This window comes from Chrysemys picta, chromosome 5 (assembly GCF_011386835.1).
Source record: "Chrysemys picta bellii isolate R12L10 chromosome 5, ASM1138683v2, whole genome shotgun sequence".
Taxonomy (NCBI): Eukaryota; Metazoa; Chordata; order Testudines; family Emydidae; genus Chrysemys; species Chrysemys picta.
The window spans coordinates 97,843,797-97,858,190 of NC_088795.1; the positions used below are offsets into that span (position 1 = coordinate 97,843,797).

A 14,394-nucleotide genomic window follows, 5' to 3' on the forward strand; every position below is an offset into this window, starting at 1 on the left:
GTCCAGAAGATGTGTAAAACTAATGAGAAATTCTGCGAAATGCAACAACTTTAGTACTCAAGTGTCTAAGTAGTATTAAATAAGGCAATAGGTTTTCACCCAATTTGTAAAATATACTTGTTACTAGCATTCATAATCATAAGACTCATGTAAAACAAGAGAAACAGCTAATTATACTGTTCTTATTTGTATGCAAATTCAGGTAATAAATCCTCTTTTAAATAATGACACATACCATATTGATAAAATGACAGACCCTTGGCCCGGGAGCTCCTTCGAATTTCATTTATAGCAACAAGAAGGGTAGCTGAAATAAAAGTAATATTGTTGCTGAAAATGGTTAGAGGTAAAGTGACCAACTTTCTACTATAGGAAGGGCGGGGGGAGAGAAACACTTGCTCATATCATAGCAAACTAATTACAGTGCTCCTACCAACCATACCAGCAACAAATTTCTTTAGTAGATCAGACCCATAAAGTAGAGGGATAAACAAGTTTTACACATACAGAGTACAATAACTTCTTCCTACAAATACAAAGAAAATTGTAATATTCTGAATTTCAAATGTGAGAAAGTATAAATATTTCAAGAATTCTAATCTTGTATCTACACAGCACATAATACCCCCAAACAATAGTTCTATTAAACAAAACATCAATATACAATTACATGTGATGGCCAAAAAACTTTCCTGGTGACAATCAGTATTGTGAGCAGTGGCAATTCATAAAGAGAAGCCCTACCCATGCCCTCTTCTCTACATACAAGCCAACCCACTGATGAATACTACCGTGACATAATGGCAAAAGGCTTGCTGCACACACTTTCAGATTATGTGCCAGACATTCTTATATGTATTGTTCACATCCTATAAGATGAATATAGATCTAGAATATACACACACTATTCATAAATTCTAGGACTAGAAGGGACCTCGAGAGGTCATCGAGTCCAGTCCCCTGCCCTCATGGCAGGGCCAAATACTGTCTAGACCATCCCGGATAGATATTTATCTAACCTACTCTTAAATATCTCCAGAGATGGAGATTCCACAACTTCTCTAGGCAATTTATTCCAGTGTTTAAACTGTCAGGGTGATAAGAACTTTTTCCTAATGTCCAACCTAAACCTCCCTTGCTGCAGTTTATGCCCATTGCTTCTTGTTCTATCCTTAGAGGCTAAGATGAACAAGTTTACTCCCTTCTCCTTATGACACCCTTTTAGATACCTGAAAACTGCTATCATGTCCCCTCTCAGTCTTCTCTTTTCCAAACTAAACAAACCCAATTCTTTCAGCCTTCCTTCATAGATCATGTTCTCTAGACCTTTAATCATTCTTGTTGCTCTTCTCTGGACCCTCTCCAATTTCTCCACATCTTTCTTGAAATGCGGTGCCCAGAACTGGATACAATACTCCAGTTGAGGCCTAACCAGAGCAGAGTAGACCGGAAGAATGACTTCTCATGTCTCGCTCACAACACACCTGTTAATGCATCCCAGTATCATGTTTGCTTTTTTTGCAACACTGTTGACTCATTTAGCTTGTGGTCCACTATAACCCCTAGATCCCTTTCTGCCGTACTCCTTCCTAGACAGTCTCTTCCCATTCTGTATGTGTGAAACTGATTGTTCCTTCCTAAGTGGAGCACTTTGCATTTGTCTTTATTAAACTTCATCCTGTTTACCTCAGACCATTTCTCCAATTTGTCCAGATCATTTTGAATTATGACCCTATCCTCCAAAGCAGTTGCAATCCCTCCCAGTTTGGTATCATCTGCAAACTTAATAAGTGTACTTTCTATGCCAATATCTAAGTCGCTGATGAAGATATTGAACAGAGCCGGTACCAAAACAGACCCCTGCGGAACCCCACTTGTTATACCTTTCTAGCAGGATTGGGAACCATTAATAACTACCCTCTGAGTATGGTTATCCAGCCAGTTATGCACCCACCTTATAGTAGCCCCATCTAAGTTGTATTTGCCTAGTTTATTGATAAGAATATCATGCAAGACCGTATCAAATGCATTACTAAAGTCTAGGTATACCACATCCACCGCTTCTCCCTCACCCACAATACTCCTTATCCTATCAAAGAAATCTATCAGATTGGTTTGACATGATTTGTTCTTTACCTGGTGATTTGCAGGCATCTAACTTTTCTAAGTGATTTTTAACTTGTTCTTTTTTTTATTTTAGCTTTCTAAACCTACCCCCTTCCCATTAGTATTCACTATGTTAGGCATTCCTTCAGACTTCTCGGTGAAGACCGAAACAAAGTCATTAAGCATCTCTGCCATTTCCAAGTTTCCTGTTACTGTTTCTTCTTCCTCACTGAGCAGTGGGCCTACCCTGTCCTTGGTCTTCCTCTTGCTTCTAATGTATTGATAAAAAGTCTTCTTGTTTCCCTTTATTTCTGTAGCTAGTTTGAGCTCATTTTGTGCCTTTGCCTTTCTAATCTTGCCCCTGCATTCCTGTGTTGTTTGCCTATATTCATCCTTTGTAATTTGTCCTAGTTTCCATTTTTTATATGGCTCCTTTTTATTTTTTAGATCATGCAAGATCTCGTGGTTAAGCCAAGGTGGTCTTTTGCCACATTTTCTATCTTTCCTACCCAGCAGAATAGCTTGCTTTTGGGCCCTTAATAGTGTCCCTTTGAAAAATTGCCAACTCTCCTCAGTTGTTTTTCCCCTCAGTCTTGATTCCCATGGGACCTTACCTATCAGCTCTCTGAGCTTATTAAATCCACCTTCCTGAAATCCATTGTCTCTATTTTGCTGTACTCCCTTCTACCCTCCCTTAGAATTGTGAACTCTATGATTTCATGATCACTTTCACCCAAGCTGCCTTCCACTTTCAAATTCTCAACGAATTCCTCCTTATTTGTTAAAATCAAATCTAGAACAGCTTCCCCCCAGTAGCTTTTTCAACCTTCTGAAATAAAAAGTTGTCTGCAATGCAGTCCAAGAACTTATTGGATAGTCTGTGACCCACTGTGTTATTTTCCCAACATATATCTGGATAGTTGAAGTCCCCCATCACCACCAAATCTTGGGCTTTGGATGATTTTGTTAGTTGTTTAAAAAAAGCCTCATCCACCTCTTCCACTTGGTTAGGTGGCCTGTAGTAGACTCCTAGCATGACATCACCCTAGTTTTTTTACACCTTTTAGTCTAATATTAGTTTCCTTCCTTTGCCTGAAGCAGAAGATTAAATAGAACACACAAGTAAATTAAAAGCAATGAAGAAGTTTTCCTGGATATCAAACATCAATGAAATTGTGAATAACAGAGCTCAAAACTTTGCAGTTCTGTAAGCAAAAGCTTAATAAACTATCACCACAGATTGCTGAGCCTGCATTATCAGCTTAAGAATAAAGCAACACAAATATTTCATGATACTGCATACCTCCTTCAGACACCAATGATCCTGCTAAGATACAATAAGCCTGTAAATATAAAAAAAACTAGTATTTTATTTTGAATGTATACAGTTTCACATTTATATAGAACCTTCATAAGAACTTTACATACAAGAATCACTTTACCTACAACTGTAATGCAGCCATCTCTAGGTGGCAGACAGAAGACTGAACCACCAACCAAATTATAATGCACTACCCAGTATAAGGAGAGAGAGGGAAATTTTTGGCTAAGGACACCAGGACAACCCCATATTCTTAAAAAACGGACTAAAGTATCAGTGTCAACGCAAAGCAGAGAGAAAATTGGTTTAAATAACCTCACGCAGATACACTGAGTTCCACCCTACATACTACCTCAGACGGTTTGGTTCACCCTACTAGGATTCAAACTTTTTTGTTTCAGGGTGTCTAGGTATTTCAGATACTGAGGTTTCATTACATTAAACCATCCCCACCACCCATAGTTTAAAAACCCAATAGAAAAAGATTGGACTTACCCAAAGAAGAGATTCCATGGGCTGAGGATGAAGTAAACCTATGATTCCATGATACCAGGAAAGTCCTGCACCCATCATGAAAATGCCGACCCCACTAATTAGGGAGGCAATATAGCGCATATTTGTGAAGCCATACCTGTGTAAAAACAAAAAGTGGTTTAGGAAAAAATGCCTGCTTTAAAAATATATTCAGATGCTTGATGATAAATGATAAACTAGAGCTCCTGATAGCTAATTAAAATATAGTTGCTAAAATCAAATCTAATCCAAGAAAATACTGATGGAAAAGGACATCCAGTTTCTTAAAAATATATATAAAACAACGTAGATGTATTTAATTTAGATTTTTTCTAATCCCTTCTCCACACAGGCTATTTAAATTTAGTTGTATTACTTTAATATTATGTACCATGGCTATATTAATGAAATGAATTTTTTTTATTCATTCAGGTGTTTAATGAATGGGCTAATATATACACTGCCTTGCAATGCTGCTTTTAATTGAAATCTTCATGTGCAGCCTACAAATTTCATTTCCTTTAAATTAATAGCATAAAACTTAATAGTTCAGCTGACTGCAAATCCACAATGTTTGCAGGTTTAAATATTTTTGGTAAAATTAAAATGGCATCTTAATAATACATCAGTGTGTTAAATGCCACTCCTGATTAGCAGCATTGCAAAAGAGATGATGGTGCAGGTGAAGGGCATAATTTGAGGGAAAGGGAAAGACTGAGAAGGGAAAGAGACCCTGATAAAAAAGATCCTATTCTGAGAAGGCTGAATCTGGTAAACAAACATAAATCGGAAGCCTTAGGGCATGGCTACACTTGCAGATGTAGAGCGCTTTGAGTTAAAACAGCCTTCGTAAAGCGCAGTAGGGAAAGTGCTGCAATCTGTCCACACTGACAGCTGCAAGCGCACTGGCGTGGCCACATTAGCAGCTCTTGCAATGGCCACAGAGAGCAGTGCATTGTGGTAGCTATCCCAGCCTGCAAGTGGCTGCAACATGCTTTTCAAATGGTGCTGTAGGGTGGAGTGTGACAGGGAGTGTGTTGTGTGTATGTTGGGGGGAGAGAGAGTGGGTTTTTGGGGGGCTGAGAGCATGTCAGCATGCTGTCTTGTAAATTCAGACAGCAGCAGACCCCTCCCCTCCCGCCTCTCTCTCTCTCTCTCTCTCTCTCTCTCACACACACCATTCCACAGTAATGGCTGCTGTCAGAAACCGAGCTTTCAAAGGGCATATCCACATTCCTGCAGCAATTCCAAAACAATGACAAGAGTGGCCACTTGACTTAAGGGGATTATGGAACGTTTCCAGAGGCTGATTAGAGTGCAGTAATGCAACACCTCATTCACACTGATGCCCAAGTGTTTCAGCCAAGGCGCACCGAGCATTAATCTTCTCGCTGAGGTGGAGTACCAGGAGCGCTCTAGCCCTGGAGTCAGAGCGCTCTACATGCCTTGCCAGTGTGGATGGGTAGTGAACTAGGGCGCCCAGGGCTGCTTTAATGCGCTCTAGCTAGCAAGTGTAGCCATGCCCTTAGTTGAAGCTACCTCAGATTCTTAATAGAAGAAAAGTTTGCCTGACTTCGTGAACCCAAATAAGACAGAACATTTTAACTACTATCCAGGAGGGTAACTAGATGGCCCTCAGAGGTGAAAAAACCCTGAAATTTAGGTTGGAACCACAGTATATCAGTAAGACTACTTTAAAATTTACGAAGCAGTAAGAACATAACCTTAAATCCCTTATTAGTATAAAAATTAAAACTAGTGTGTTTATAGCAAGAACTTCTTGTTACCATCTCAACAAAGGGTTTCCTTCCTAAAAATAGTGTCTTTTGGGAAGAGGGAAAGGCAGTCTCATTACTATTGCCCAAATCCTGCCATCCATGCAGGAAAAAATCAGAAGTATACCTCTACCCTGATATAATGTGACCCGATATAACACGAATTCAGCTATAACACGGTAAAGTAGTGCTCCAGGGAGGCGGGGCTGTGCACTCCGGCAGTCAAAGCAAGTTCAATGTAACACCTATAACACGGTAAGATTTTTTGGCTCCCGAGGACAGCGTTATATCGGGGTAGAGGTGTATGAACAGCATACTGTACAGCTATCTAGTGGAAAAGGTGGTAGGGCCTATAAAAATGTATCTTCCTAATAGCAATGAAAATGAAATACAAGTTTCGTAGCTTACAATGTCAAAACAACATGCCAACTTATGACCATTTAGAACTCTTGAAATTTGGTAGGAACCCACATTTTTCTTATTATTTCTACTGTAAAACTGGAAGTTATTCATTTCAGTTTAGAAAAAATTAAAACATTGGATATACATACGAGTACCACCATTTTACTTAAAATAATTCAAGTTGTCTGGATTAATATGGTGGAACAAAAAAGAAAATCTATGGTTCATCTTCTATTCAGAAACAACAGATCCTTTAAATAAAAACAGGGTTGAACACAAGAAATAAAAGATTTTAAGCCCATATATAATTATTGAAACGCAATTATTTATTCCACAAGATAAATTCAATAAAGACAATGGCCTTACGGATGACTAGGGTCTGGTGTCCTTGCAGACTGACTGATGCCCAATGCTAGCAAAGCCTGCATAATGCAAAGGAAAAACACATCTGTAGGAAGTTTTAAAAATATTAAGACTAGTTCTAACTTGAAAGAATATGATTAAATAAAATTAGATCCAACTTGCTGTTTTCTTTCATGTAGCATTAGAAACAAAAACACATTAGCTCAAATTATAGTAACTTCACACAAAACATCCACTCCCAGACAGGACAATGTCATCCAAAACTAACTCCCCTAAATCTGGTTAGTTCTAGCTGCAAGAAGTTTAAAAGCAACAATTTAAACAGACGTTAAGAACATGTTTAATATAATAGTATAAATATTTTTGTAGCATTCTCCACTGGGTGTAATCAGGAAACAAAGGCTGTTTAATTTAAAAAAACAAAACAAAAAAAAACTGTCCAAACAGAAGTTTATGCATAAACTATAGCAATTAGTATACTCATCTCCATTAGGTTTAAGGCAAACTAAAATTAAAATAGCCTACATTTACATTTCAACTTCTTAAGCATACATTTAGTTGCAACAAGTCACTAAATTGGAAAAAATAAAAATATACTGTGTGCGCCTACATCTTGAAAAAACTGATTGTCTGAGTTGATACTTTTCTGATAGTTTGGAAAGGATTCAATCTGATGGCGCAGTCTTTTATAAATCCAGGCCCTGCTACTGCAAAGATTTAGGTATGTGCTTAACCTTAAGCACATGAGTAATCTTAGGCCTTGTCTACATTATGGGGATAAATTACGAAACTCCAGCTACGTGAATAGCTTAGGTTGACTTAGCTACGCTGGGTTGCATGAGAGACACTCCCGTCGACTTACCTTACACTTCTCGTTCCGATGGAGGACTGGAGTCGACAGGAGAGCGATCTGCAGTCGATTTAGCAGGTCTTCACTAGACCCACTACATCGACCCCCAGTGCATCGATCGCTGCAGCGTCAATCCCCAGTAAGTGTAGACATGCCCTTAATCACATTAATGGGTGTTTAAGCACATGCTATACCTTTGCTGGATTTGAACCACAGTATCTTTATCCATATATACAACTCACATATAAATACTTGAACAAAAAAGACTCCTCTCCAATGGGATAAATATTTAACTTTTCTTGATAATTTCCCAATTAAAATTAGAAATGCTCTCCTGCATATACATTGGTAAACAATACCATTAAAGGCAAACTGTCAAATTTGTTTGGCCTTAAAATGGATCTACTTTGACAAAGTCATCTGTAAGGTCTTGTCTTTAAGGCTATTTCCATACATGTCTTTAAATATTAAGCAGCAGAACTGGTAGTATCATTCCCATTTTACAGATGGAGTACATGAAAGGCTGCACAAGGTCACTTCTGGCAGAACTGGAAATACAGCCAAGGGGGAAGATTCTATGCTGCACCTCTCCACAGAAATGCCACACACAAGGCACAACCTGAGCAGATCAGTAGCAAAGATTATTTTAAGACACTTTTTGCATCACTAATTTTTGGCTGGTCTCAGAGCCTGTGTGGCCTTCAGAGTCAGTTAGAGAAGACTCTCTAGGCTGCTCTAATAATTTATGGCAACCTCACATCATAGGTTACCCACAGACTTCTCTGCAGTATAGACCAGAATTGTCAGAGGGTTCCGGTCACTTCTCCCATAATTCACACATAAGTCTCTGAAATGTCCCTACAAGTGGGGCTGCAAGGGGCACAATGTAGAGGAGGCATACACACCAGTTCTATACTGCTTCTACACTGGAAGAATTCTCCCTGGAGCTACTCTGCCCCTTTTCCGGCCCCTGCACATCAGAGTAGCAGCATAAAAGGACGATTAATCTGGGGTATGTGGGGGTGTGCAGGAAGCGGCTCAGGGCAAGGGACTGGGGCAGAGGAGGGGTGCGAGGCGCAGGCAGGGGGCTGGGGAGTGGGGTGCAGGAGGGGTTCGGACTCTGGCCCAGGACCACTTACCTAAAGCGGCTCCGGGGTGACAGCAGCCCTATCACAGGCCAAGCACCACTCCAGGAAGTGCTGAGGTCCCCTGGGGGGGGGGGGAGGAGGAGGCGCGGAGGGCTCCACAAGCGCTGCCCTTGCCACGCCACCAGGTACCTCCCCAGAAGCTCCTATTGGCCACGGTTCCTTGTTCCCGGCCAATGGGAGCTGGCGGGGGGGAGGGCAGTGCCTGGAGGCATGGGCAACACACAGAGCCCTCTGCCGCCCCACCCAGGGGCCGCAGGGAAGTGGTGCCGGCCGCTTCTGCAGAGCAGCGAGGGGCCCCACGGGGGGTAATCCCGCAGCCCGGATCCAAAGCCCCGAAGGCCATAGTTTGCCCACCCCTGCACTAGCCACTCTCCCATCCAGATCCAGTAATAGAATCCAAGACACCAGATTCCCAACACTCCTCTGCTATCTAGCAACTAACTGGGTAAGAAAGGCAAATTTGTCATACACCCATCTGGTGACTGTCCACATTGCGGATAACAGCCTTCTACTGCTATCAGTTATTCTTTTAGCAAGAGTGGTAGAGGTCTATGCTGCAGATCTGAGCATCCTGAATTCATAAATCCTGCTGATGATCCATGAAGGAGGTCAGTATTGTTCCACATGATACAATTCCTTTATTTCTGCTTGCTTTTAAAAAAACCTAGCAAATTACATTTGAAATATTACATTGAAAAGCATTAATGTTGCAAAGTCAGACAATTAAAAGATGGAAAATGCCAGAACTATGGTTACCCAGGTATCCTTGATTTGCCCCCCCTCAATATGTATGCGTTATGATACAGCCTTCAATTACATTATCACATCCTTTGTTCTACTAATATTCATTGTACAAGATGGACAATGAGTGAGGCAGAAGGTTACCTCTCGTGTTTAAGGCATTAAACTCAGCCACTAGAGAACCGGATTCCATTCCTGGCTCTTCCTATGTGATGCCGGACAAGACTTTTATAACACATACAAAGTGGCCAAATTAAGGTTGTATCAGCATCCTTAATTCTAGTATTTCCTAACTTTTGAGTGCTTAATGTTTCATCCTTAACATTCTTTTAACTTTTTTTAAAATGTAATTTTACTTTATTACTTAGACAACTAGGGGGAAGATGAACTTGAGACTTTCAGCAATAGATAGGCTGAAGAGCACAAGTTTGAGGTAGGCTGGGCATGTGATAAAAATGGGAAAAGAATGACCAGCAAAGAAAGCATGGGAAGACAACGATAGCAACAAAGGACATGGAAGACTGACGATCTTTTCTCTTCATACTTCTCTGTTAAGAGAAGTATGAAGAGAAGAGAAAAGAACTTGAACTCCAAGACCTACAAGCCCATGCCAGAAGGAGTGGCAAAGAACTGTGGGCACCTCTAACCCCATGTAAATGGGAAAAGGAGTCAAGAAGTGAAATGTGATGTGACTTAGACCAAAGGGGGAAAAAAACAGGCTAAGGTATGAGGAGGAAACTTCTTTGCCTTTCCCCATTAGTCAGGGTCAGCAAGCTGACCTACAGAGCATTCTCTATAGGTTCTACCAAATTCATGGCTGTGAAAAATGTGTCAGACTGTGAAATCTGATCTCCCCTGTGAAATCTGGCGCCCAGCCAGGGGCTTCTACTCTGTGCAGGGCTCCAGCTGCTAGTCCGAACTGGGGATCGGAAGGGATGAGACTTCCTCTCCCCCTGCAGGGGCTGCTCCCTGGGTGGGTCAGACCCACCTCCAGGAACCTTCCTTGGCTGCAGGAAGCTCCACAGCTCCAGCTGTCACCCCACCCGCACGCGCAGCAGCTGCAGCTCCAGCTGTCAGTCCCACACTGGGGCAACAGATTGCCAGGAAAACCGGATATATGGTATAACCCACCCCCTCAATACCCTGCGACCCTCACTTCCATGCTGCTGCTGACATGGCGCTAACTTTAGAGCTGGGACCCAGCCAGTAGCCTTCCTCGCTGGCTGTCCAGCTCTGAAGACAGCACCCCTGCCAGCAGCAGGGGAGAATTAAGGGTGGCAATCCCAGACTCCCCTACAATAGCTTTGCAACCCCCTAACCCTGACCACCTTTTGGATCAGGACCATCATGGCTACAACACCACAAAATTTCAGATTTAAACATCTGAAAACATGAAACTGACTAATTTTAAAACCTCAGCCTTGAAACTGACCAAAATGGACCATGAATTTGATATGGCCCTAAGCGTGTGTGATTAGTAAAACACTTTTACAAACTAGCTGGCCAGGCCTGACTACTTCGGTTTGAAATCAGAGTTTTCCTTTTCCTAGGTCAGTGGCGCTAAACCTTTCCAGACTACTGTTATGTACCTCTTTCAGGAGTCTGATTTGTCTTGCATACCCTCAATGTACACCTAAGTTAAAAACTATTTGCTTACAAAAATCAGACAAAAATACAAAAAAAAGTGTCACAGCACACTATTATGGTAAAAATGAGAAAGAAAGCAATTTTTAAAAGTATCATCCTAAAATAAATCAATTGGAATATAAATATTGTACTTATATTTCAGTGTATATATAGAGCAGTATAAACAAGTCATCATCTGTATGAAATTTTAGTTTGTATTGACTTTGCTTATGCTTTTTATGAAGCCTGTTGTAAAACTAGGCAAATATCTAGAGGAGTTGATGTGCCCCCTAAAGACCTCTGCCTACCCCCAGGAGTGGTTGAGAACCACTGTCCTAGGTGGACTGTCTGTCACAGCTGATGAGCCTCACCTGAGCGGATAGAGGAACAGAGAAGAGAAGCAACTTGCCCGTGGCCACCCAGCAAGTCAGTGGCAGAGCCAGGAATAGAACCCAGGTCTCCTGAGTCCTACCCTGTATCTTCTCCACTGAACCACACCACCTCTCCGGATACATGGTCAATGGTATGGAAAATTATTAATTTAGAAAGGAAGAGTAACACTTCTACATATCTGAAATATAAACAAAACCTGAAACACCAGCAGAAGTATTAGTCCAAACTTCACTAATCAGAAACAAGATAGCTACAGAATCTCCAGATTCTCTCCATTTCCAAGGTTTTAGGCTAGAGAGAGTCAGTATGAATTTGTTAAATAATAATTCTGTTATTAATTGTGTACCAAATTATGTACATCAAAACAGGATAATATTAAGAGACAAGTTGGCTACAGCAATATAAGGAGAGACCCTTAGGTTCTGAGTAAAAGTGCGAAGTAAAGTAATGATAATGTTGTACTCAGAACTCACATTGTTCCTGGAAGGATCACCAAACCAGGGCAGCTTGCTATATGCCCCCATCATTCTCTGACAAGGTTATGCCTAAATCACCATGCAGCTTGACAGAAACTATTTAGTTATCCTTTCTTCTTTAAATGAATTCACATTTATATTGCATCTAAAACATATATTCACGTACTACAAAAATCGCATGCCCATACTATAAACAAATGTGCCCTTATCATGGATTAGTCATCACAGCATGTTACGGTCTCTAATATGAATGCCTTGCTTTGCAAGGCAGGAATTATTTAGTAATAAGTTAACTGACACTTGAAGGCATGTTCTCCCAGATGTGACAACAGTCTAGGTAAGTAAATTCTTAAACTGATCAGCCTTGGCACTGTTAAAATGGCTGCTGAACTTGTTGAAATCCAAAGCTATTCTTACTGAAGTGTTACCTGCTATTTTACTTGCAAATGAAAAGCATGCAAAACCACAGAAATTAATACAAAAACATCCACTAAAATGTTAAAAGAGGCAAAACCACTGCAATATGCAACAGCTGTAGCTATGCTAATTCTAAAAATGGAAATGACAAATTAACATCATCAATGTAAACTAAAAGCCAGAGAGAACTTGAAGGCTCAATTTTTGGTCTCCAGCCTCTCTCTCTCTCCCTCCAACTTTGCAGCATTATTTTACAAAACATGCTCCAAGAAAGCTTCTCAGAGCAGTATTCTGACATTCCAACTCGCCTCACAAAACTAAACACAATGTGCTACTTTGCGTCTACTTGTCATGTGCCCTGTAGTTTTTCACCCTAATCAACCATCACCAGGAGACAGCCACTTGATTTCTAAATTGAGAGCAATCTTCCTATCTGCTACCAACACAACTGTTTCAAGGGTCTGCGTTCCTCCTTGGAAGCTAACTACAATCACTTTAACTTAAACAGGGGCAACGGAAGCACTACTCACCTGGTTGCAAGTGTCTGCTAAAGAATGTATAGCTTCTGAAAACATGCTTGCAGAACCCGTGTAAACCCAAGCGAGTAGTTTAAAGAAAAAATTCAACCCATTTCTAAGATTGGGGAGAGAAGAAAGCTGAATTAGCATTATTATATGAAAATTAACATTCAGTATTTTAAATCATCACAGTGAAATCACAGATATTTTGTACAACCATATGTGGCCATCAGCAACTAAGGAAACTAAATTTCACCAAAAGTCAGTTTATCAGTGATTAGTACATACAGTGAATGTGTACACATCTTCTGCAATATTTACTAGATTAAAAAAATTTTCAATTAAGTGGAGTATATAGGGATATACAGTTAGGATTTTTGGAAAACATGATTTTTTTTAAAGTAATTGCATATCATAAGCTATTCTTTTGAAAGTTGCAATCTTTTTGCCCTCACCTTCAAGACACTGCACAACTCCTTCCCAATTTGTAAACATGTCAGACCTTTTAGTCCAGTGGTTTTCAAACTTTTTTTCTGGCAACCCAGTTGAAGAAAACTGTTGATGCCCGTGACCCAACTGAGCTGGGGATGAGGGGTTTGGGAGGGGCTCAGGGCTGGGGCAGAGGGTTGGGGTGCAAGAGTGAGGGCTGTGGGGTGGGACCAGGGATGAGGGGTTTGGGGTGCAGGGGGGCTCTGGGTTTGGGGGGAACTCAGGGCTGGGACAGGGGATTGGGGCTCGGGCTTACCTCGGGCGGCTCCCAGTCAACGGCGCAGCGGGGGTGATAAGGCAGGCTTCCTGCCTGTCCTGGCACCGCGGATCATGCTGCACCCCGGAAGCAGCCAGCAGCAGGTCCAGCTCCTAGGCAGAGGCGTGCAAGCAGCTCCACTCAGCTCTTGCCCACAGGCACCACCACCTCCCACTGGCCGGGAGCCGGTGCTCGGGGCAGGATCAGCACACAGAGCCCTGTGGCCCCCCTGCTTAGGAGCCAGACCTGCTGCTGGCCGCTTCCAGGGCACAGCATGGTGTCAAAACAGGTAGGAACTAGCCTGCCTTAGCCGGGCAGCAGCACCAATGGGGCTTTTAATGGCCAGGTCGGCAATGCTGACCAGAGCTGCCGCGACCCGGTGCCTTACATTCCACGACCCAGTACTGGGTCGCAACCCACAGTTTGAAAACCACTGTTTTAATCCATCCTTGCCACCCTTGGCACAATGGCACACGCCTCAGCAATCTCTCTCTTTCTTTCTTTCTCCCACTTAGATTTTTGTGCCTTCTTGTATAAAGCCTCCCTTCAATCGCAGTGTGCCAGCTGTAACCTCCCAGTCTCGTTTCACTTAAGTTCCTTCCAAGATACAAAGGGGTGGTTGGAGGAGAAACAATCATTACATTAGGAAGAAAAAAATTAAATGAACTCCTCCCCTTTGTCCCACTGTGCTATGTCTTTCTAAACATGTTTTCTAGATTACAAACTCTCTAGGGCATGCACCATGTTGATATTTGTGTCTTCTAAGGACCAGAGTGCAGCTCTTAATAATAAATAGTAGTATAATCATTGGCAAGTGTATTTCTAAAATATAAAAGTTTCTTTCTAAAACATATTATTTAGTTCACCCACTAGCTATTGGAGACACTGGGTGAAATTCTATGCTGTGTGTTATACAGTCAATCAGACTAGAGGGTCATAACAGTCCCTTCTAGCGTTACAACTTCTTAAATCACTGGTAATAAAAAATGTTCAAAATTGG

At 41.5% G+C, this 14,394-nt stretch overlaps 1 protein-coding gene across 3 annotated transcripts in view; it reads right to left on the reverse strand.

Annotated features, from left to right (window-relative positions):
• The window catches only part of SLC30A9 (solute carrier family 30 member 9), a 64,098-nt gene that overhangs the window by 23,875 nt on the left and 25,829 nt on the right, over positions 1–14,394 (reverse strand). For all 3 annotated transcript variants that reach the window (XR_006172528.2, XM_042841786.2, XM_005300611.5), the window contains exons 9-13: positions 12,662–12,764; positions 6,484–6,539; positions 3,923–4,058; positions 3,410–3,449; positions 236–307 (exon numbers count right to left, since the gene is read on the reverse strand). Coding sequence is in view for 2 of the 3 variants with exons in the window: in XM_042841786.2 (XP_042697720.1) it covers positions 236–307; positions 3,410–3,449; positions 3,923–4,058; positions 6,484–6,539; positions 12,662–12,764 (407 nt within the window). In the remaining variant the exon portion in view is untranslated. The remainder of the gene's footprint in view (positions 1–235; positions 308–3,409; positions 3,450–3,922; positions 4,059–6,483; positions 6,540–12,661; positions 12,765–14,394) is intronic.